Source organism: Opisthocomus hoazin, chromosome 7 (assembly GCF_030867145.1).
Source record: "Opisthocomus hoazin isolate bOpiHoa1 chromosome 7, bOpiHoa1.hap1, whole genome shotgun sequence".
Lineage (NCBI taxonomy): Eukaryota > Metazoa > Chordata > Aves > Opisthocomiformes > Opisthocomidae > Opisthocomus > Opisthocomus hoazin.
Genome location: NC_134420.1, coordinates 47402463 through 47424698, shown reverse-complemented (window position 1 = coordinate 47424698; position 22236 = coordinate 47402463). Strand labels below are relative to the sequence as shown.

The window sequence follows — 22236 nt, the reverse complement described above, 5'->3', positions numbered from 1 at the left end:
GGCAGGAGCAGAACGAACAAGCTCCCTTGGCAGACCTGACCTAAGCAATTACCAAAAAAAAGGGCTGGGGATTTTTTTGGTAACTTCTAATTTTGGGGTGTGGTGGCTGCATTTATAGTAGAGGCTGAAACTGTGTTTTGTGCGTGTGTGCAGAGAAGGGGGAACGGCAGCTGAACTGCCCGCTGCTGCGACCGCCAGCAGGGGCTTGCTAAAAACAGCTTCCTTCTTCATTGATCCTCAGGGGTCCCTCACCATGACTGCCACGGGAGCAAGTAGGCGGTTTTCAACCTGAAGCTGTACTGACAGGAGAGCCAGCGGCTTTCAGCGAAGTCTTCGGGCTGTGCAACAGCCGGCAAAACTGGAGCTCGGCTCTGTCCAGATGCAGCAGGCACCGAAACCCCGGGCCCTGGCTGTAGGTCACTGCACTGCGCCTGCTGCAATGGCCGTCCTCGTAGGGGGAGAGCAAAGAGAAGGTGGGTGAGACAACGCACCAAATGCTTTTATAGGCACAAAATTATGAATGCCTTACTTTGCCACTGCTTTTTTGTGTTTTTTTTAATTCTGCTTTTTTGTGAAGCCAACCAATCGCTAGAAAATGTGCATGGACAGGATTTGTCTAAAATTATGTTTGTTTGGGTTTTTAAAGTGTGTGTCACAGCAGCATGTTCTTGACCACATGCTGAAGCCTCCCCTGGATGGCTGTGACTCCTTCCTCCCATGTCACAAGAACCCCACATACAGACTCTCAGTAAAACACTGCCCTACACTAGCAGTTTTGAAAAGTGATGTAGAGCAACTGCCCCTTTTCCCCTTCCCTCCCCCTGTACTGGTAGGACAGCTGCCTCTCAAAGCTCAGACAGCTGGAAGATTACCTATGAGGTATCGTATATATATCTCATATACAGAGTACATATGTAGTAAGGAATGGCATTAATTCCTCTTCAACTGCTTCTGCCATACCATGTTAACAGTGACATTGCCTTCAGTTTCAGCAGACTTTTATTTACCATTTCAGTTTGTTTTCACATTCTACTTAAACAGCAGCAAGCATCACTTTTGGCATGCAGACACATTCCCTGTACACTGAACAAGGCCAAAGCAGCTGAGCTTTTAAAATATGGTTCACAGGATTTAATTTTATACACCTCTGCAGAGATCACTCAAGTTAGAAATACTTAATTTAAAATGACTATTGTACAATGGAAGTCACTTATTCACAATATTCATAGTTATTTCATTCTTTATTTACAAAATACTATCCTGAGAATTTTCTATTAAGCTTCAATTTGAGCGAAGTAGTTTATATATACCTAAGTAACAACAGTTACTTAACACGAGGAAAAATGCCATTAGAAGAGCACAGAAACGGTTCAGCATGTTGCCCACGTGTCTGTCAAGTCTCCTGCGGTGGCTCTGGTTGTTCTACAGCCGAGGGATTTGACTGAGGTGGCTCCACTCTGTTTTCAGGAGCTGGTGGTGGCAAGAACCCAGGTCGCTGAGGTGGGTAGTGAGGATACGATCTCATGGGAAAGAGGTTTCTTACTGTGGGAACAGAGTAGTCCGGTTAATGTCAGTCACAACAGCAAACACGCACCGGCCCCTCCTACCCCCCCATCGCTCAGCAACGGCCTCCCTAATCAGGAGACAGAGCGCAGACCTTGGTGAATGCTGCGCTCCAAGGACAGAGATGCTGGGCCGGGGGAGAAGCAGCCGACACCTTTTCGCAGTGGTTACCCGCGACCAGCTGACAGCAGCAGCCAGCCAGGGGCTGCCATCCAGCTGCTGCTGCCATCACCCCTGGTCTGCTGCAGCAGCCCCTGGCCGTCACACCTTATGGACAGGTCTGAAGGTAACTGTCCCGTTCTACACAGGTTAATCAGAGAACAGCAAGAGGCAGAAGCCCTTCAGTCTGACACTTACAGCTTGCTCCACTAATGCAAACTCCAAGGAAAAACAATTAACAATTACTTAATTATGTCCCCAATGCACGCTGTTGTATGGACACTAGCATACCTCAAAGCTAAAGGATGAAACTTTAAGACTTATGTATGATGTAACCTCATAGGAGGAAAAGGATTAAGGTAAGCAGCTACTTGCTTTCCTGCGCCCAAAAAGAACCTTTAAATGCCCAACAGTGTGTGTATGCGTATTTCCCAGCCAAAGCCAGTATCTGTAAAAACATTATCAGTATGAGCAACTGTGAAGAAAGTGTACACCACCATTAGCCTCCCTCAGAAGAGATGCTCCCACTTAGCTGAACTGAGAAGCTGCACGTGCAAATAAAGATTTAAGTGTTCACCCAGCGTGGTAACTCGCTACCTGCCCAAAGCACTCATGGTCATCAACTTGAAGCAGATGCTGGCAAAAGCTACGTACTTGGCAGCGGAGGGCGTGGAAGCCCGAAGTCTCGTACTGGGAAACATTCTCGTGGGCCGTACACGCCAGCAGGAGGAGGGGGAAGAAAAGGCGGTCCTCGTCTCATGAAAGGTGCTCTGGGATCCACGGGCATCAGTGGAGGTCGGACCGGAGGGAAAGGTGGAGGAGCAAACCCTGAACTGACGGCTTCGCTTTCAGATGCCAGCGACTGATCAGGTAGCAAGTTCTGCAGCACAATGAAAACAGGGAAGTTAGCTCGGGGAGAGGGATGAGGAGAGGGAACATCTCCAGTCCCACCGGGCCCTCTTTGGTGTAGACTGTCACAGCAGCTAACAGCTAGTTCCAGCTCTGCCTCAGCTACAGCATAATCCCGAGCAAGGCCATCTGTGTGCACTGACCATCTGCTTGAGCATAATTTCATCTTTGGGGTTATAATTAATTTTCAGCAGGGATTGTATTAGTCATACATCAAAATTCATTCACAAGTCAGTAAGTGCTGTGATAAAAGTATACATGTAATTTTACAATTTGGACTGCACAGTGCAGTATGACATGACCAATGTACTAAAGACAAATTTTCCTACAGATTTTGCAGAAAACTAAAGCTCCCTTGAATCAGGTTTCTGTTCAGCCACTTACGCTAAGGTTAGAATGATCTTTCATCCCATCTCCACTCGGTTCTGTTCGTGGGCTATTTTCTGAAGATGTCTGTCCATCTGCATGCAAAAGTTAAACAAGTTATTCCGTGCTGACCTCCTCCTCTTCACTAATGATTTCAGTATTTTTTCTGAAATCAGGATGGGGGGGAGGAAGTACTGCTGTACCAAACAACTGTTCTACAGACAACTGAGGAACACAAAGCTGCATCTGAGTATTTTCTCCAACTTTGGTACAGGTTGCACATGAATTACAAGGTTGCAGCTTGTACCAAAGTTTCTTGTATCCACATAAGGCTTTTTCTTCCATTTTAGTATTTTTTTAGAAGTTACAAGTGCATTTTCCTGGCGATACACCTTAACACTACTGTAACCCTTCCATTTTCCCCTCCCCTCCTGCTAATACTTTATTTATTTGGTTAAGTCCCAACTGTAAAGTTGGAGCCTGGATTTCAGTACTGTGAGACACGTTGCTGTTCTAAAGTCAGAGGGTGTGTTGGATGGTTCTGATTTTTTTTAATGTGTTGGACTTTTTTTTCTATTTTTACAAATGCTCACCCAGGTCTAGTGAAATTATACGCAACATTCACACATGCTTAATGACCTGCTAAATGCTGGCAGCAAGGTTATGCAAAATCCTGTTTCCATTAAGTAGATTTTGAACTGCGAAGACTGAATACAGCTTTTTAATTTTTTTTTTTAAATTGTTGCTTGCCAGCAGCTGAAAAAAAGGACAAAAATGGATGCAACAAGCGAGCACAAAGACAGTGCACCTCTCCTGTCCTGCACTCAGCATCCAGGCGCTAGAAGAAAGACCTCAGTGAAACACAAAGCATCAGAAAGTAGAATTGAAACACAGAGAGGCTTGGGAAATGGGGTAGGAAGGCGAGCGGCCACACAGGAACAGAATTCTCTTCCAGTAGAAAACAATTCCCTGAACCTTCAACCTGAAACAGAACTGGGCAGTCCCAGTTCTTACATTATGGCAAAGGTTCTCTCCCCTGTTGCCAGAAACCAAATATGGTACCTTACTACTAATCACAAGAGTAACTGAGCACTGCGTGGCAAAGTTTCTGTTATGAGTTTAATGGCTTCAGCCTCACGGATGAATCAGACACATGTGACTTACTAGGCATTAAATAAGGATGAAAACTGATTAATGAGTATTAATGCTTTAAGCTCTTAAACGGTTTCAGTGATAACGTTTAAGTCACTAAACTTTGCCTCTGAGCTTCTGGCTGTTGCCAAGTATCACAAACTACAATTTACATAATTGGCCATTTTAAAACAAACAGTACTTGGGTCAGTGAAATGTGCAACTAAGTTGGGGGCAACTGCATGGCAAACTACAGAAAGCTGCAAATATGGTAAACAGTTCAAAGGAGGAGACCTCAGGACCTTCTAGTTCAGCATGCAAAGCCAGTGGATATTTGAAAATTTTGCTGTTATTCTTTTCAGTCTTCTTGAATCTAACTCCTTCTAACTTTACCAAATGTGGCATGGAAATGCAAGTAAGGGTTTGTGATATTTTAGCGCTGTGGTGAGCCTCATGGGAGGGGCCAAAACAGACTCAAGGCCAATCCCGAATGGTTAACACACAGAACAGCAAAGGTGGACAAAAAAGAACAACCTCATGACTACCATTCACTGAATCCCATCCACCCGACAGAAGCAGCTGCTATTGTTGATAAATGCTGATAATAGGGACAGACTGCACCAAGGCTAGCAGGTGTTAAAATGTTTTTACACAATGGAACATCAGGTCTGTGGTAGCTATAACGTTGTGCTCTTACCACTAGGTATAGTTAACCTACACTGAGATTCTCCATTTGATAGTCTCATGGAAGCAATTCCCACCTGTTTTATCAAAAGACTGCACATTGTAAGTTCGTAATTCTGCTGGTCCAGAAAGTCTTCCAGTATTTGGAGGATTAGGGAAAAGTCTTTCTTGTCTCCGAGGAGGCAGAACTAGATCAGTATAAGGCTCACCTAACATTGAAATCACAAAACGGGTCAGTGAAGATTTGTTCCTTCCATTCCACAGGATTTTAGACCACCAAAATTCTCTGGGTATCTTATGCTCTTGTAAATATCCAAAGTGACTATTAATCAGGGTGAGCAAACAATTCTTAAGGAAACCCAAACACAGGAACCCCACCATGTAGGTACTGTAGCTTATGTTTCTAAGGAGCTGCAAAAGAGAAAGTTCATTCATCTTTGGTTTAACATACAGTAGCATTTTGAAAGTTACGATTCCCTAAGTTATAACCAGTGGGGCCTTGAAACAAAGGTTCAGCATAGCAATGAAGGTTAAAAGCAAAGTAAGTTACTACGCATTTTAAGCCATTCTTAGACAAGTGCAATTTTCCATTACGTTTCATAGTGCTGTAATGTGTTTTCACCAACTTCCTGGCACCAGATCTAGCAACCAGTCACGCAGCTACACGACAAACTGCATCAGTGAGAGCCGAGTGCAGAGATGGGTAGGAACACAGCTCAGGTCAAGGAAACAAGAGTACCTCTCCACAGTCCCGTCAATAGATCAGATCTGGCAAATGAGAAACTGCCGCCTGAGTGCACTTTGAGTTTTATAATCAGGCTTTCATACAGATGTGTAGCAGCTATAATATTGCTTGCTGCATCTAGTAACTGAGGTACTTAAATCTGTGTACTTTACTGTTTTTTTTTAACTTCTAGAGTTTTTGCTTCTTTATTACAGGTATACAGGAAGGTTGTCCTTCCCCCTGTATTGTTTACTTGAGAAATACTAGTAGTATCCTCTTTGATTCATCTTTGTCTTCTTTGAGTGATAATGTGCAATACAGACGTTTCGCTGAAGAAGTGAGAGTGAAGACTGATTTTGTTGTTGTTAATTATCAAAGAGGCAGTATCAACATGAAAATATGCACCGAACAGGATGACGCTACCATGGTACTCCTGTACTATCAATCCAAATGTGTTTTTGAAAAACATAGTATTTTTCAACATTAGCTGGCTTTTATTTATGACTAATGTACCATTAAAACTTTTTAGTTTCTCAGATCTCTTACAAATTATCCAGCCCAGACAGGTCTTTTGATGCACTGAACAAAGCCCCAGTAAAATGATGAAACTGAACAGTTGATTGTACACTGCCAGTACCAATACATATTTAAAAGACAGGATAGCAGAAATGCAAGTGAACCGCACCATTCAAGAAAGGGAAAAAAACGACTATTAAAAAACCTTTCCAGTGCAGTTGCACATGCAGTTCCAAGAAAGCATTTCATATTTTTAAGCAAAAAATATTTAAATATATACACAGCAAGTCAGTAACTCCCACTGATACAAGTAGCTAAGCAGATTTTTTGTACCTGGGGGAGGCAGAATTATCCTGCGTTCTTTGTCCCAAGGAGGAGACAGGGACCCAGTATCTGATGGCGGTCTGTGGGGATCAGTAAATCGATCGGAAGTCGGCTCTCCTCTTTCATTACCAGCTTCACAGACAGCAGTTGGTCCTCTGGATGCTAATCAAAGAAATCAGATAGCTATTTACCCAGGTATTTTAAATCCTCTATTATGGCTTTCTTCATTAAGTCTGAAAATAGTAAAGTAAATCATGGAATACCAACACAAGAGGCGCATGGCTCCACAGGACTCTCCAGCTGATGACCAACTGGTCTGTTTACTAGAAGTGTTTAAAAGGTTTGTTTGGAATGAAAAAGTCTTAGTTCAACAACAGCGCAATCTAGAGTACCCCGTTTTTTTTAAATAACAATTTTAAGAGTTCTCATTCATTCGAATCAGAGAAACTAGTGCCCTCACGATAAATCTTCTCAGTGCTAAAATACTTGCTGCTAATCAAACTAAAAATTAGCACACAAAGTTAATACCCTTATCATAAGAAAATATCCACATTACATTCAACACTATTCTGGTTCTTTATAAAAGAAAAGAAGTAAGAGAAGACCAGGTCAACACATAAAGAAGTGCAAGAGAAACTGTAACAGTGAGCAATTTTAGGTTACAATTTTCCTTTAAAATAGATTTGTTCTGAAAAATGACAAAAACAATTAATTCTGGTATCATTCTCTTGATTCTCTACTCTAAAATTCAACCTAAAATTTGAAGCCCTTTCGTGTCTTGTGGAAAGTGAGATGAGCACTAAAACTGCTCTGTAGCTGGCTTTGTTTAAACACACAATTTGTTTAATCTGCCCAAGTTACATTAGTGCTTCCGCTGTAAAACCAGCAGTAGTTATGCCTTTGCATATTCTCTTTCCTTGCTAATACTGCATCCTGAAATCTGCTTTTTACTCTTCCTCACCAGCAACAGCTGAGCTACAACTTCAAAACAGACTGGACAGCTCAGTTTCATTACTTACTGTCTCTACTAATTGTCATCTATGATTTTGCTTGCGTGTGGTATAGCTACAGTTGAACATTCAAGCTCAAGCTTTTCTGACTTAGAAAATGAATCAACTTCCATGTGCACCTGGATATGCTTTTTCCAAAGAATTAAAGTAAATTAATAGTCCATGCTGGTCTTTTAAAAAAACACCGTTGATTAGTGAAAACCTTATAGAAGAGACATTTAGATACATTTCCCATGAAGTAAATACAGGTTTCAATGGGTGTAACAGTAGTAGTAAATTAAACAGTAACTTCTTTGTTACCTGTAACAAATGCTGAACTCCACTCTAGCATTTATCTACACTATTTCCATTGACATGAAATATATGAAGGAACAGTGTTTTTCTTCCCTTACAACTTATGACACCACAACTTGCTTTCACCTACTCCTCAATCTCTGAATTTCAGTCCTTACACACAACCTTCCTGGTCCCTTTTATCACTAGGGAAGAAACTGTCTCCACATATAATGACTGCCTCAAAATTAGAATGAAGGAAAGAAAACAATTCCCTGAATCGGTAACTTTGTAATAACATGACCCCCAGTAAAACTGTCTCCTGTTTTTGACAAGGCAGGTTCCCTCCTCTGCTTCTCTCACTGACTGTAGGCCAATGAGATGGAAGCAGCAGTACTTTTTCCTTCAGAAAACTAATCAACTCTTGTTTACTTTAAGATCATAAGTTTATTTCAGCAGAACCCCATTTGTCCAAGAAACAAAACAAGACTGATTATGTCTGGCTTTTCACTTTTCTTAATTTATGCTTCTGACCGACCTACTAGCAACAACTCAATTTCCACTGTACTGTTACACATTAGACAGCTTTAGAAGCAAGTTGAAAAACAGGAAGAGTTTGTCCAATTAACTATTTATATTGAATTGGTTGTTTTAATACTTTTTGTCACCAACGAGAGGAAAAGGTGTGACAGGTTTATAGTAGAGGAGAGAGAAATCCAGAACAGATACATTTTCAAGTTTAAGAATTGTACCTCTTCCTCCTCCTCCACCTGGAAGCATAGGTGAAAGCCTTAAAGGACCCTCCAATAAAGTTGGAGGGGAAAGAAAAGCTCTTGTTTCAGATGAAGGCCGGCCCATTGGTGAGGGTCCATAAGGGGAATGCTCTGGAAAGAGTTAAAACAAAATACTCAAGTTCACAATATTTCGTTTAGCAAACTGTATAAAGTAATTAACTTCTCAGAAGAAGTTTAAAACTAAACTGTATAAGTGAAATTAAAATTGTGCTCCAGTTACCATGTGTATCACATTCCCAGGCTACTCTCATCGATACTACGAATGCTCTTAGTTTCAACAAAATACTTAACACAACCCAGAGTCACTTATGACCCAATTATTTTTTAAATGAGTTATTTGTACACACACATGGCCAAGATAGTTTTCAATTACGTATGTGTGGTCTTGCGAGACAAAGACATAAATGAAAACAATTAGGCTCTATTTTACAATTCAATACTGTACCTCTGCCAAATGGTCTAACTGGAACATCAAGAGCATAAGGATCTTTTTCTAAAAGGTCAAGTTTAAATTCTGTTTCAGTTAATCTGCAAATGAACAACACAAAAGTAGTAAATAACCGAAGACTAGCAAAAGTTTTACTGGACTGCATTGTTTACTGGTAGGTTTTCTACTTAAAGTGTTAATGAAGCAAGATATTTTATTCCCTAAGCAAAAGACAAAGGATGTCACACAACTCTGAGCTTAAAAACTCATGAAAGTATTTCTCTATGCTGCTGTATTTAAACTGTATTTCAGAACCTGAAGTGACATGTTACATGTCACAATTCCTAGCATCACATTACTCTCATGAGTACTCCAAATCACATTCCAAGTATTAGTTAACTTCACACCTAAAGGTTTCTCTGAACCACCACCACCTGATCCGTTCACTCAGTATTAACTCGTGAGATAAGCTGTAAAATCATTAGGTAACCGTGACTTCTGGTTGACACATATTTATTTAAAACAAACAAATAAAAACCCAACCAAAACCTTTGAGCTCTAGTACTACATTCTGCTTATTTACTGAAATATTTCAGTACTTCCCATAGTTCTTAAAGTTCCTACTTTCCTGCACGTTATCATTACAGGAATGCTCAAATGACTCCCTTTCTTTCAGAACTCCAATGGAACACGGTGCTCTCTCTGCCCTTTTTGGGTCACAACTGATTAACACAGGTCTAGAAAACACCGAGTTGCACAAATTCAAAACATACTCACATGCCAAACTGCACTTGTTTAGAATTAGATCAGGATTGGACTTACTTTTGTCTGTTATGTGCATTTTCTTTTTTTATATCATCAAGGTGTCTTTCAGCTGCTCGGGCTGTCAGCTTTGGGGAGGGACAAAAACCAGATGCTTAGATATTGCTATTTATTAAATGCTTCATAAATGTGACAGGTTCTAGGATCCAAGGTTTTTTGGTTGGTTTTTTTTTTCCCCTATCTGAAGTGTGTGGACTGTATTTTCACAAGATATGACTCTTGTATAAAGCATATGAAACAGAGCCTCACATACGTCACCAAATTACATTAGCAGCTCTACTGCCCAATTTTTTGAGGAATGATACTGCTTTCCTGCAGGTTCTTAAAACCGCAGAAATTAAATTCTTTGGCTATAGCTGCTTTGATGCATCTACAGAATACATACAAGATTTAAACTCTCTGATTTTATATAAGAAAGTTTTATTTTAAATTCATACAGCTGTAAAATTAGGACCACGAAGCACCACAGCTTTTAACAGGATTTTATCTCATACAGACCATTCTGTGAAATACAGAATGTATTAGTCAAGAGATATTTTAAAGCTTCCTGTTTGGAAAAAAAAACGTAAAAATGGATTTTGTAGCAACATTCTTAGGAAGCTGTCAATGGAACACACTGTTCTCACAGGACATAATGTCTTCTATTGGCAGATAAAAGGTATGAAGTACTTCCAGGCAAAATACTAAAATGGCATTGAAGCAAGGCCAAAAGCTTTTATTAGCAAAATGTCACACACTTGTTAAATGGTAACATATTATTCCAGCAAATTTATTGCTATAGCAAATAATATTCTAATATCATTCTACGGTGCTCCTAGGTATCCAGCTTAATTATTCCAACTATTTTATGTGACAGAAGTATTTTTAACATGCTTGCGTGTATTTCTGCAAGAAATCCATACATTTAAAGGTGACAGGTTAATTTTGATTATCTGTTTTTGTAAGAAATAAAAAAGTGATAAAGCAAGCTAGTCAAATCACAGAAAAGGAAGATGCACAAAGTTCAGAAAATTCAGTATTTGGAACTTACCCAATTATCATGAGCTTTTTTCTCATGTGAAGTAATCTGTGAAAGAGAGAGATTCATTAGATCATTATTCATCTGGAAAAAGAAAACTTAAGATTTAGTATATGCTCTTAATCGTAAACTTCATGTGTGTGGATAATTTATAATGAGACATCTAAACTTAAAATTTAACTTTTTAATAAAGTTATCTCGTGACCTCTGCTATGAAATTGTGTCAGTCAAAGCCAGATGGCATTGGGGAGAGGGGCACAAAACCACCCAACAAAACCAAGCCAAATACAGTATCACAACCCAGCTGATAGTATTATTTCAGTTGCAATAACATCCCTCCTACTTGGTGTAGATGGTAAGTAACACAAAGCACATACCTGATTCTGGTAAGAACGAATGGTTCTTTCTAGCTCTTCTTCAAGATCTTTCGCTCGCTGTCTGTAACAAAATTAGGATTTATGACATTGTAATAAAATGTGGAGGAAAGTAATTTTAAATACAGTAAATACAACGGTAAACACAAGGTATAATTAAGATTTTTTTAATCCAAAAGACAGTATTGTCACTTAGGCCTATAGGATACATAAAAATTATAGCAGCAGCGGAAATTCCAGGCCCTACATTAGTGCAAACAGGAACATAAACAAAAGAACAGAATCAAAAACCCCAACATCTCCCCAGCTTTTCAGTGGTCTGCGACGCTTCCAATATAAAGGATATCCCTCCACATATGCCCTAACAGCCAGTCTCACCCAGCTCAGCAAATGTCCCAGTGTGGTGGGAGCACCATGCTGTCACAGGCTACCATAGCCAGTCCTGAGGGATAGTCACTTGCACTAAGACCACAGAAAGTATGATGCCACCTTTGCTGCGAGCTGCCCTGTGCACAACCTCTCTAGGCTCTACACTCTGACGGCAGGTGGGCCAAAGACACATTCATTGTTTAGTTATACTCCATCTCCAGTGCTAATATTCTCTTTAAAATTAAGATGTCTACACAGTTCACAGTCTAGGTAAATCAAGAAGGGTGAATTCTGTCTTCCTGTATGAATACTGAAGAATGTCTACAAGAACTTAACATTCTAGAGAGAGAATTAAGCTAATTAACTCTTCAGGAAGCACTGTTGATCAGTACCATTCAGTTAAGAGTCGGTACTCCCATAAACATTGAAGGAAGATGGATAATACACTTTATGGATATACAATTTATAGACTGAAGAATTCTGGCATAGTTTGAGAAGCCACAGAAACAAACCAGAGGTACACAGCTGGTGTCACACAACACAGAGCAAAGCAGCTAAAAAACAACTGTAGAAAATATTCCCACATCACAGTATTTTTGTAAAGAATTTCTAAACAACAGTACTATTCGACAAGCTTAGAGATACAGAAATAGAATACTGTAACTATAGAACATAAACATGTTAGGATCTACAGGAATACTGAACATTGCACTTATTTCACAGCATTCTCTTAACTTCATATTTTTATCTCTGTTCAGTAAAGGAAACTAGATTAGAGACCCACTTCTACCATTACATTACAGCTGACTTGTCAATACATTAGCATTCGAATAGAAGAAAAGTTGCTAGTGATCTTCCACACTCAAATTTTTTAGAAAGCAAAAACTCCCTTAGTACTTATTATTACACACAAACTAGCATTTAACACACACAAAACAAAGAAACTGGAAGAAAATACATTCACTTATGCTGGTGTTTCTATTAATTCTCTATTGCCTTTTGTTCACTTTGGAACAAGTGATTACAGCAACTAAAATCTGTAATTACCTGTAGCTGTTTAGTTCTTCAGCAGCATGATTAATTTTTTCATCTACTTTAGAAAGCTTTTCTTCCTTCTGTAGGCGTTCTCTCTCCTCTACTGTCAGCTTCCTTTAAAAAAATTCAACAACTATGGTTAATTCTGATTCAAGTCAACAATTTTGTAGTTCGTCTGTCAAGAAAAATTTCTCCAATTATTTAGGCATGATGAATATGTGATATTTATCCAGATAAAGAGTTTTACAGGCAACATATGAAGTGGCATAAATAGCACTAGTTTGTATCCGTATTAGTTTATTCAGTTTACTAACTGTTCCATATGAAACAATTATCGATTACCACTATTCCTAAGAGAAATGTGGAAGCCAATCCGTATTCCCAAAGAATCACTACTGGGTGGGAAACAAACCACCCACAAATCAAATAAAGCAAACTAAAAACCAAACTATACTGACTTTCAGTGATTTGCTCTGGTACTATTTTACATTTATAATAATTTTCGGGAGAAGAAAATAGTTGTTATTAACTATTAAAAAAATAGTAATTGAAAAAAAAATAAAATCCTTTCCAGGTCCCTCTTTTTTTATGCATTATCAGGCACTACTGAAGAGAAAACCAATATTCCAGATCACAGATTATGCATAAGGCAATTCTGCAGAACACACATGGATACTACTGCTGCATACAGCCCTGAATGGATAAACTGGTCATCTTCCTGTAAGCAGCAGTCTTCAGCAATCAAACTATCTAAATCATGGACCTTTTTAACATGATTTAAACTTCTTTTCTACTCAAACCTCATTTCTCACTTTTCTATTTCCCTCATTTGAACACACCTAGCTTTTTCAAAGATACCTTGTTAGTACTAATTGCCTCTTTTATTCTGCTATCTCATCATGCCAGCTTCTCCCCACTCCTTTTTGGCTTTTCTAAAATTGTTGATAAGAAGCACACATTTGCTGAGCTTCAGCGTGGTATTTTCGAGTATCATCCACATGGTCTGCAAACATTTTTCCTTTCCAACTGCCAATCAGCTTCTTTTTAATAGGTTCCTTCCCACTTACCCCCTGCCGTTTTTTAAAATCAAATGTTCATGCAGTGGATTTCTAGGTTTTGTTGCATCTACAAAGATGCCTAATAGCTATGCAAATATATATATACTACAGAGCAGATTATTGAAAGCAATACTTTAAACAGGTCCTGCATACTGCTCAGTACAGGATCAAGACTTGTACTGCTTCTCTTGCTGCCTTCAAGATTATGTCTGCTCCTTGCAGAAATTATTTCTGGCTAGCAAAACTGTACTTTTACCATCATGCTCTAAAATCATGCCCCCTGCTGCCCCCTGCTCCTCCCTGCCCCATCCACATACACATACACACACACTATTACTTCTGAAGGTTACTACATGCCCCATCCCATCCCAAAGAACTTTATTTCTAGTCCTTAACATATTTCTGATTTCAATCAGTACATCATAATCCCTACTATCATCCTGACTGTAAGACAGACAGTACAGCCCTCACACTCTATCTTTATTGGTGAGGAAAGCTTGATTCATGGGGGTTCTATGTTGCTTACTGATAATAGTTAGCTTGCCTATGTTTTAACTCTAAGCTTAGTTTTATACATAGCATCACTCCTCTGCTAACATTACTAAGTCTCTTTACTACATAATATACACCTCACAGTTAGAGCAGCTACTGATTATCTATCTTTCAGCACATTTGATAGCTGCTATTACATCATATCTTAGTTTAGTAAAAATTTTAAATAATCAAGCTTTCCAACTTTACCCATCTTATTTCATAGATTAAAAATTTGTTAATTCTTGTTTTATCTTTGTTTCTGTACTTGTTTGTAGAAAAGGCCTAAAATAATATACCACTACTTTCATGGAAACAATTTCTGAAAAAAATACTGTGATCACAAATGTACATGAAGGTGTAAAAGAACAGGGTCTTCACAATTAAAACGACTCTGCAAAGCAGTATTCAAATTTTCAGTAATTTTCAGCCCTCCAAATCAAAGATTGACATTTAAATCAAACAGTAAGCACGGAATATAAAAAGAGGAATCAGCACCTGTGTAGTTTCATTTCATTTTCTTGATAAAGCTCAGTCATTACTTTAAGTTTCTGCTGAAGCTTTTGAACTTCACTTTCAAAACGTTCGTTTTCACACTGCAAGGAAGCTTGTTGACTCTGAAGGTTTTCTATACGTTCTGTTAAATTTAGAGATAATTATATTGCGACAACACATAATTTACAAAATTAAAATATTTGCAAAATTTTAGTATATAAAAAGTCTGTAAAAACCTTTGATCCTATGTTGATTTAATAATATAAGCAATATTATGTTAATATATTTCAAGAAATTATACAAATTGAGAAGCAGTACTCCTCCTTTGGATGGGGAACCAGCAACTACACTACCTACCTACCACAAAGTGCAGCTCGGAGTGTGTATCTAGCCCTTGCTCCAAACTGTATAGCTTCTTTGAAAACAACGCAGTTTTGTAATTCGCAGTATAAATTTTCATTCAGAGCTCTTATTACTGTAATTATCCTATCACAGGAGTAAAACTGGTACCATCATACACTCTTGCAGATTTACCCACATGAGGTCTTGCTGAGTAGCCTGAAGCAGTAACTCAGATTTGTCAAAATACTTTAACTTTCTAAATTAAAATCAGTCATGTTTCTTCTCATATTTACTATTCCTATGCCTCTCTTCAATAAACATAGAAAGCTTAAAGTAAGCTTGAAATCTTTATGGGACAGAGTTGTAATCAGTCTGGAAGACACACTAGCCAAAAAGTCAGTTTAAAGTACTATAAAAACATGAAAAATACAGTTTTACGGAGCATTTCATCACCCAAATAACAAAGCACAATACATTCAAGCATGACGACTACTCAGCTGGCTGTTATCCATGAAAGCAACAGCTAATTCCAAAGGCAGTATTTTGGATTTTAAGAAGTATTGAGCTTGCACCCATGACAAACTACTTACAATTAAGCTACCATTTTTAACAGATGATTTTAAAATTTAGATTAAGCCCCCATTGTTTCATGTCCAGAAATTACATAAAGAGGGTATTACATATTTATTAACATCACTTTTCCCATGTATTTTAAGATTCTATAACAGTTAATAGAATATTCCAACACAGACAAAATTTGCAAACAGTGCTTTAGCAACTTTACCTCTAAAATCAAATATTTAGACTAGCTAAGCAATTTACACTCAAACAGGCATTTTAAAAATCAAGTAGAGCTATTATTGTAATCTTAATTAAGTTTTGATTGGAAGTAATACTTACTGCCTGCAAACAGAAGCTTCTTACTAATCTTAAAGGCAAAACAACATTTAATTACCTGTAAGCTCTCCTTTAACTTTATTTTCATCAGACAGTTTTGAATACATTTGATCTCTTTCTGTTTCCAAGGTTTTTAAACAAGCATTTAACTACAATCAAAATTAAAAAAGAGAATGTTAAGATTACCAGAAACTGCTTGCATGCAAAAATATCTAATTAAACATTAAAAGATGCTGAACTCTGTGATACTGATATCTATATGCAATTAAACTTATCATAAAAATTGCATATATTTCCTCTAGTTTCCCCTCTTCCATCCAAAAGTTTCTTAAAATCACATACCTTTGCAGCATAGATCAATTTCTTTACAGTTCGTTTTTGCTGATCATCTGCTTGACAGAATAGAATAAGTCACACAAAAAGCACAAAAAGTTTTGTGACAGAGCTTACTACTATTATTTTATTTTGTTTTTATAAAAAAGCAATCCCCAACATACCATGACAGGCACTGCATATTTGGAGCAAACAGGAAAAAAACCAAACAGCCAGGCAGCAGAAGATACGACTATACTCTAGTGCTTTGTTTGCCGACTCAGAATGCTGAAGTTAGAAGTGAGAAGCTGAATACACACTGTAATATCTACTGGGATGTACCCTATGGCATAACCAGCACCAGCATAAAAACAAGGTCCAGCAAGAAAAAGGAGGAAGAAAGGCTCTTCTGTGCTGCTGTTTTAAGGGGACCCACACCCATCTGGTTCCAGTGCTACCATACTGCCTGCAACAAGTAACACCTGTGTAAGGACAATAAAGCAGAAATAAAGCTCCAAGGACCCACAATGCTACTGCTGGTAGGAGCTTCAAGAAGAAATGAAAGCAAGGTTTCCACCTACAAATGTTTGAGAATCATTGCTTAATACTAACACAGGCTAAAGCCATTCTGCAGGAGACTGAACACCGAGTCTTTACAATGCTCAATGATAATATGTATGGCTTTAGCGTACATCCACACACTGCTGAATAGGTTGTTATTTTGGAGGTGTCCAAACATCAGTTAACTGTCTGACACGAATAACATTGGGTGAGTTTTGAAAACCCAACTTCTACAAAGTTAATCTCTCAACTTTCCTGGAAGATCGTTGGTTCTGTATTTCCAAAACATCTATTAAATTAATATTTAAGATGGGAAGCTATAGAAAGCATACCTAAGTTCTCCCCATTCTCTGCTTCACCCTTTATATCCGTGTCCCAGTGATTATCTTCAGCAGCATCATCATCTTCTCTTATCGCTGAACTCCAGTCTTTCATCTTCAGTAAGTATTGTGTCAGCGACTAAGGAAAAGCCCACACAAAACACAAACAGTAAAATAAATACAAGCAATGAAAATGTAGTTACCATTAAAATTACTTTTTCAAGATTTCTGTCCAATTACTTTTTCAAGATTTCTGTCCTTTATTTAATTCCCTTAGTAGATTAAGTGAGCCCCATATATAGGATTCTACATGTCTGATATTACTTTTTCTGCTAAAACACATAGCTGCAAGTCAACACGTGTGCCCTTGTGAAGGCTTTTCAAATAGCCAAGTATGCATGCTTTTAGCAGTGCTTCCCTATGTAAGGTACACAGATGTAAGAATACACTCCCAACTCCCATGCTCCTAATTCAAAAAAATGCAAATACTCTACCAGAACTAAAACGGTTTTTCTTTATCTAATGTGCCGGCTTCCAGGGCTATCAGACTGCTCCATTGTGCTGCTAAGCAATCTTTTTTGCTTAGCAGGAAACAAGACATTAGAGGATGGTGACAGCAAACAGAAACCCAAAACATCTTAATGCATATTAAGACAAGGAGAGGTTGTTAGACTTTCTTAGAACTCAGTGATGAACTGAATAATTTGATTCAATGCTTGCTGTCATAATCTACCTTGACTTGACTCTCCTTATTTTTCAGTACTTCTTCTATATCTGCTTTAGACGATTCAAACATCTTGGTTTGTTCATTTAGTTCACTAAATCGTTCACCCCATCCTTCAGCTTCTTGTAACAGCTAAAAAGGAAAATACCAGATTAGCGTGATTGTCTGTTACAACCAAGAATCAAGAATGAATAGTACTTGAGCCTGTTACGCATATTATCTATACACAAACAGAATTTTAACCGCTCACCCATCAGTAAGGATTAACAGAGACAGATGATAGCTAAACCTCGAGAGCTGAAAAATAAGACTTCTATGTTATTTTGCAGTTGCTTTAGCCGCAATAGCTCTCCATTGCAATTCACTGTTAGGATATTTTTAAACGTTTGTAAGAATAGTTCAGTTAATCCACTCAGCTTAAAAACCCTGATGTGACAACAGGAATGGTTGTAAAACAGTGACTATTTGTGTAACAGCTAGAAACACTGAGGAATGGATGGAGAGGAGAACACTCATTCCCCAATATGCACACACACTTCTGAAATTTCACCTGTGTCTTTTCAACCTTGAAGAGGTGAGTGAGGTAGGGGAAACCAGGCAGCTAATTTTTAGACAGCTATTTAAATTCACGTGACTTGCAAAAACTGTATTATTTCTCCTACACCTCTCCATACCTCCTAAAGTAATTTTCAAATTTTATTTTAAAAAAGCTTCCCTGTTAAAGAAAATGACAGCAGCTGTATGTAATAAACACCTACTAGTAGGCATCTTCGTAATTAACTGTGGTTAACTAATAAGACAGGTAGATTCCAAGGTTACATTTTACAGACATTCCCTAGTAAAAACTCATTTCACAAAAATACTTTACAGCAGTAAACAGATTAGTACACATAAGCACCAGTTCATTAAAAATAGCCATTGCAACATATTAACTCATTAAACCATGCCTTCATATTGTGAGAATGAAAATGAACTGATGCAAAATTTCTAAGACAAAACATGCAGTACAAAAATCTGGGGCACACTACAAAAAGATTCGTCTTAGAATCTGTCAAAAGAATATTGCTTAAAGTTGCACAACAGGCAACCGATTTGAAAGCAGTGAACATACAGAAAGAAATAACTAGGTTGAGCGACAAGAGTATAACAGTCAGTTACACTGAAAATAAAACCAGAAAATGGTAGTTAAACAGGGGAACTGCCATGCAAATAGACAAGCAAGCCTGAACACTACTTATCAAAGATGAACTGGAAGGCACAAAACAAAAGGTATGTGACTAGAATTGGATGAACCCCACTTGGCACACAATTGCACTTTTCAAGCAGTAAAAGCCATGTATGAATTTGCAGCATCATGCAAGCTATGTATTACAGATAAAACAAATACTCTTTATGCTAATACTTCTCAGAAGACGTACACAGGGAACTACTTCTATCATTAAATGTTGTCCTCAAAGGGAAGCTAAGCTTTAAGAGATTACTTTTTCACAAATCTAAAGAGAAAATAAATTGACATGACTTTATATACCTGTAAGAATTATAATAAAGAGAAACAGCAAGGATTTGCAATGAGCTAAAGCAGTAGGTATTTCTAATGTTCGCACAAAAAAACAAAACATAGAAAGTTTGGAGTTCATTAACAGTTCCCTTGTTCAAACTAAAAGGCCCAATCCTCTCTCTGACACATCATAAATCTGAGACAGCACATCTGTTATGTTTAAGCTATGATGTGCCAGAAGATTATGACCCACTAGTGCAAATGGACAGAGGAAGAAAGTACTCTAGTTTCTGTGAACAAATAACACCTTTGTTACCTTTTGAGCATAAGTGAAATTCCATCTTAAAAAAAAAAAAAAAAAAGAGTAAGAAAGAAAAATAAAAAAGGGGCATGGATATTCTAACACAGCAAACTAACTCACATGCTTACAACCTCATAAAAGAGAATACAAATGCGCAAAGCAGATACTTTCTCTTCTTTCCTTATCACATTCCATCAACTCCTATCAGGTTATTTATCTATTAAAATGCACAGCAAAACAGAATACATGCAAATGTTCTCAAATTACTAAAAACTGCAAGAAAGCTCAGCTAACAACAAAGTTTAGTGCTTCATCCTAAATAATGTGGTTAAGGAACCACTATACCCAGGTTATTTCATCTGGAAGGAATGCAAAACCCCTTATTTTTATCTAGGAAACTGGCAAGTTAATTACATCCTGAGAGTTGTTTTTACTGATTTTTTTCCTGTTTTGATACAAAATGACTGCCTATAAAATGTAGCGTAATTGTCAACACTTAGTATTGTCTTACTCTTAGTGCTATTTTTTAATAAAAGGCAAGAAGATTCTTTTCACATGCACAAATAATTGGATTATTTCTGTCTGAATCCAAGAAAGTACCAGAGGGGGAAAAAAAAAAAAAAAAAAAAATCCCTATTAAAACTTTGTGTGCTGGTTCTCAAAATCTATTATGTAAGTATACTGTCCCATTTTAAATAAAGAACTGAGACCAGACCCTTCCTCCTCACAGAAACAAAAAGATTAGACGAAAAAGACTCTTTAAAGAAAGTAATTCTCAAGCAACTTTATCTCATAGTGATAACACCCAAATCTACTGTTTCTCCACTAGCACCATCTGATAAAATTATCTTCCTTTTTTTTGTAGTCATTAACATGTAACCCTTCTAAAATTAGAGAAAAATAGGTGCAGAAGTTGTGCAGAACTGAAATCTTCCTCCTGCAGAAAATTTTCTGTTTCCAGTTACCTTTTATTTCTTTGTATCAGTAAGTCTGATATGCACAATGTTTTGACAGAGAGGACTAAAGCACTCCCACAGCTTTTTATAAGGCTGCTAGAAACCAACAGGCCTGCACTTGTACTCGCCCCACCCCCCAAAAGATACCTATCAGGTTACTGCTCAGACAACAAGGAGATCATCAGTCAGTCATAAAAAGAAGCACATATCCATTAAAAAAAACCAAAACCAAACAACACGCAACCAACCCCTCCAACCCCCAAAAACTTTCATGGAACTTTTCATATTCAGAAGGAATATCTTTTTATTAGAAAAAAAATAGAATAATTTAATTGTAAAACTAGTTATTGCACAGGACAACTACTGCATATGCTGAACATCTTCAAATAACCAGCATTCTCTGTGATCTGGCTACAGCACAGAGGAAAATAAACAGCTAAAATTTAGGAAATAACAGTCTTTTCTGTTCCTTCGTATTACCTGACTTTCCATGAATTCATCCATAGTGGTACTACAGTAAATTTTTTACCTGCCTTTTGCACACTCTGCATTTTTTTAATTTCTTTTGTTTTCTGGATCAAGTATAAGCATTTTGTCTCTGCCTCTGTAGAGGATCGTAGCTCTGGACTTGCTCAAATCTTTCTGCTTTCCTCCAGGTCTCAGAAAAATTCTTATCAGTCTTACATCACCATATGCTCTCTTTTTTGCTGAACTCTATGCATGTTTCCCAACAAACTCTAATTATGCAATTTCTTTTAAAATGGGACTATTTTAAACAAGTTATTCCAACACAAAATCATTTAAAAGCTATGTCGCCTTCCTCATTCCATTTACTAGAATACGCAAGGGGTATTAAAGAACACACTGAGGATAAGCTCCTTGGAGAAATTGTATTTACATAGTATCATAAGAAAATACAGTATTTCTAAGGGTAACTAGAAAGAACCTACCTGTTTCTCACTTTCCTGGAGACGGCAGTTTTCGTCTATTGCATCTTGAACAGATGTCTTGAGTCTCTCTGTATTAATCTGATACACTTTTAGGGTGGACTTGGCCTAAGTGAAATGAAAGTGTGTGGTTTAAACAGTATAGGTGAAGATATAAGTGGGGTCATGATGGTATTACTGGACTTTTAGATTTTCTAGCTGTCCTATATATGTATTCTCACATTTTCCCTATCATTTCAACAGGTTTTACTGATTGTAGTTTTGCAACACTATGTACCATTGTGGAGTGAGAAGGCAAAGAAAAGACAAGGTAACTGTATTTCCCAATAAATGCCAATCACTATACGAAATTCAAAGTTGCTAAATTAAGTCATACAAAAGTACTAAGCCTCACAAAGTCTCTTGGTTTACACAGCGTATTATTTTTGCACCCTTAACAGAAAAAAAAAAATCAGTAACTACATGCAGAACAGAAAAATTGCAAAGATTTGAAAACAGGAGATGTAAAGATTGGACATACCTCGTCAATTTGTGACTGGGTAGACTTTGCTTCATTCTCTAAAGATTCCATTCTCTTCTGAACTTCAGACACCTGAAAATTATTAATTGTCATATAGCTTCTTCCACAGATTTGACTGAAAAAGTCTAGGCAATCAATAAAGTTACTTTAATTTTCAAACTGAGGAGGTTCTACTGCCAAATCAGTAAAAACAGCTTTTCTTCTTTCGAGTATTGTCCTATATGAGTGTCGTTTTTCTAATATGCTACAGCAGGTATGAGAGGAGGCAAAATGGGA

The 22236-nt window shown here is 37.7% G+C and overlaps 1 protein-coding gene across 8 annotated transcripts in view; it reads right to left on the bottom strand.

Moving 5' to 3' along the window:
* Positions 1-981: 981 nt before the first annotated feature.
* Positions 982-22236, bottom strand: part of MIA2 (MIA SH3 domain ER export factor 2) — a 40590-nt gene continuing 19335 nt past the window's right edge. For 7 of the 8 annotated variants that reach the window (XM_075425501.1, XM_075425503.1, XM_075425504.1 and 4 more), the window contains 18 exons: positions 21961-22032; positions 21444-21548; positions 17748-17870; positions 17027-17153; positions 16164-16210; positions 15880-15970; positions 14586-14724; positions 12511-12612; positions 11098-11158; positions 10733-10768; positions 9703-9770; positions 8899-8981; positions 8412-8543; positions 6386-6538; positions 4890-5021; positions 3016-3092; positions 2377-2602; positions 982-1542 (listed from right to left, as the gene is read on the bottom strand). In XM_075425501.1, the coding sequence (XP_075281616.1) occupies positions 1394-1542; positions 2377-2602; positions 3016-3092; positions 4890-5021; positions 6386-6538; positions 8412-8543; positions 8899-8981; positions 9703-9770; positions 10733-10768; positions 11098-11158; positions 12511-12612; positions 14586-14724; positions 15880-15970; positions 16164-16210; positions 17027-17153; positions 17748-17870; positions 21444-21548; positions 21961-22032 (1923 nt within the window). In that variant the 3' untranslated portion in view covers positions 982-1393. The remainder of the gene's footprint in view (positions 1543-2376; positions 2603-3015; positions 3093-4889; positions 5022-6385; positions 6539-8411; positions 8544-8898; positions 8982-9702; positions 9771-10732; positions 10769-11097; positions 11159-12510; positions 12613-14585; positions 14725-15879; positions 15971-16163; positions 16211-17026; positions 17154-17747; positions 17871-21443; positions 21549-21960; positions 22033-22236) is intronic. The other variant, XM_075425502.1, reaches the window with a different exon arrangement.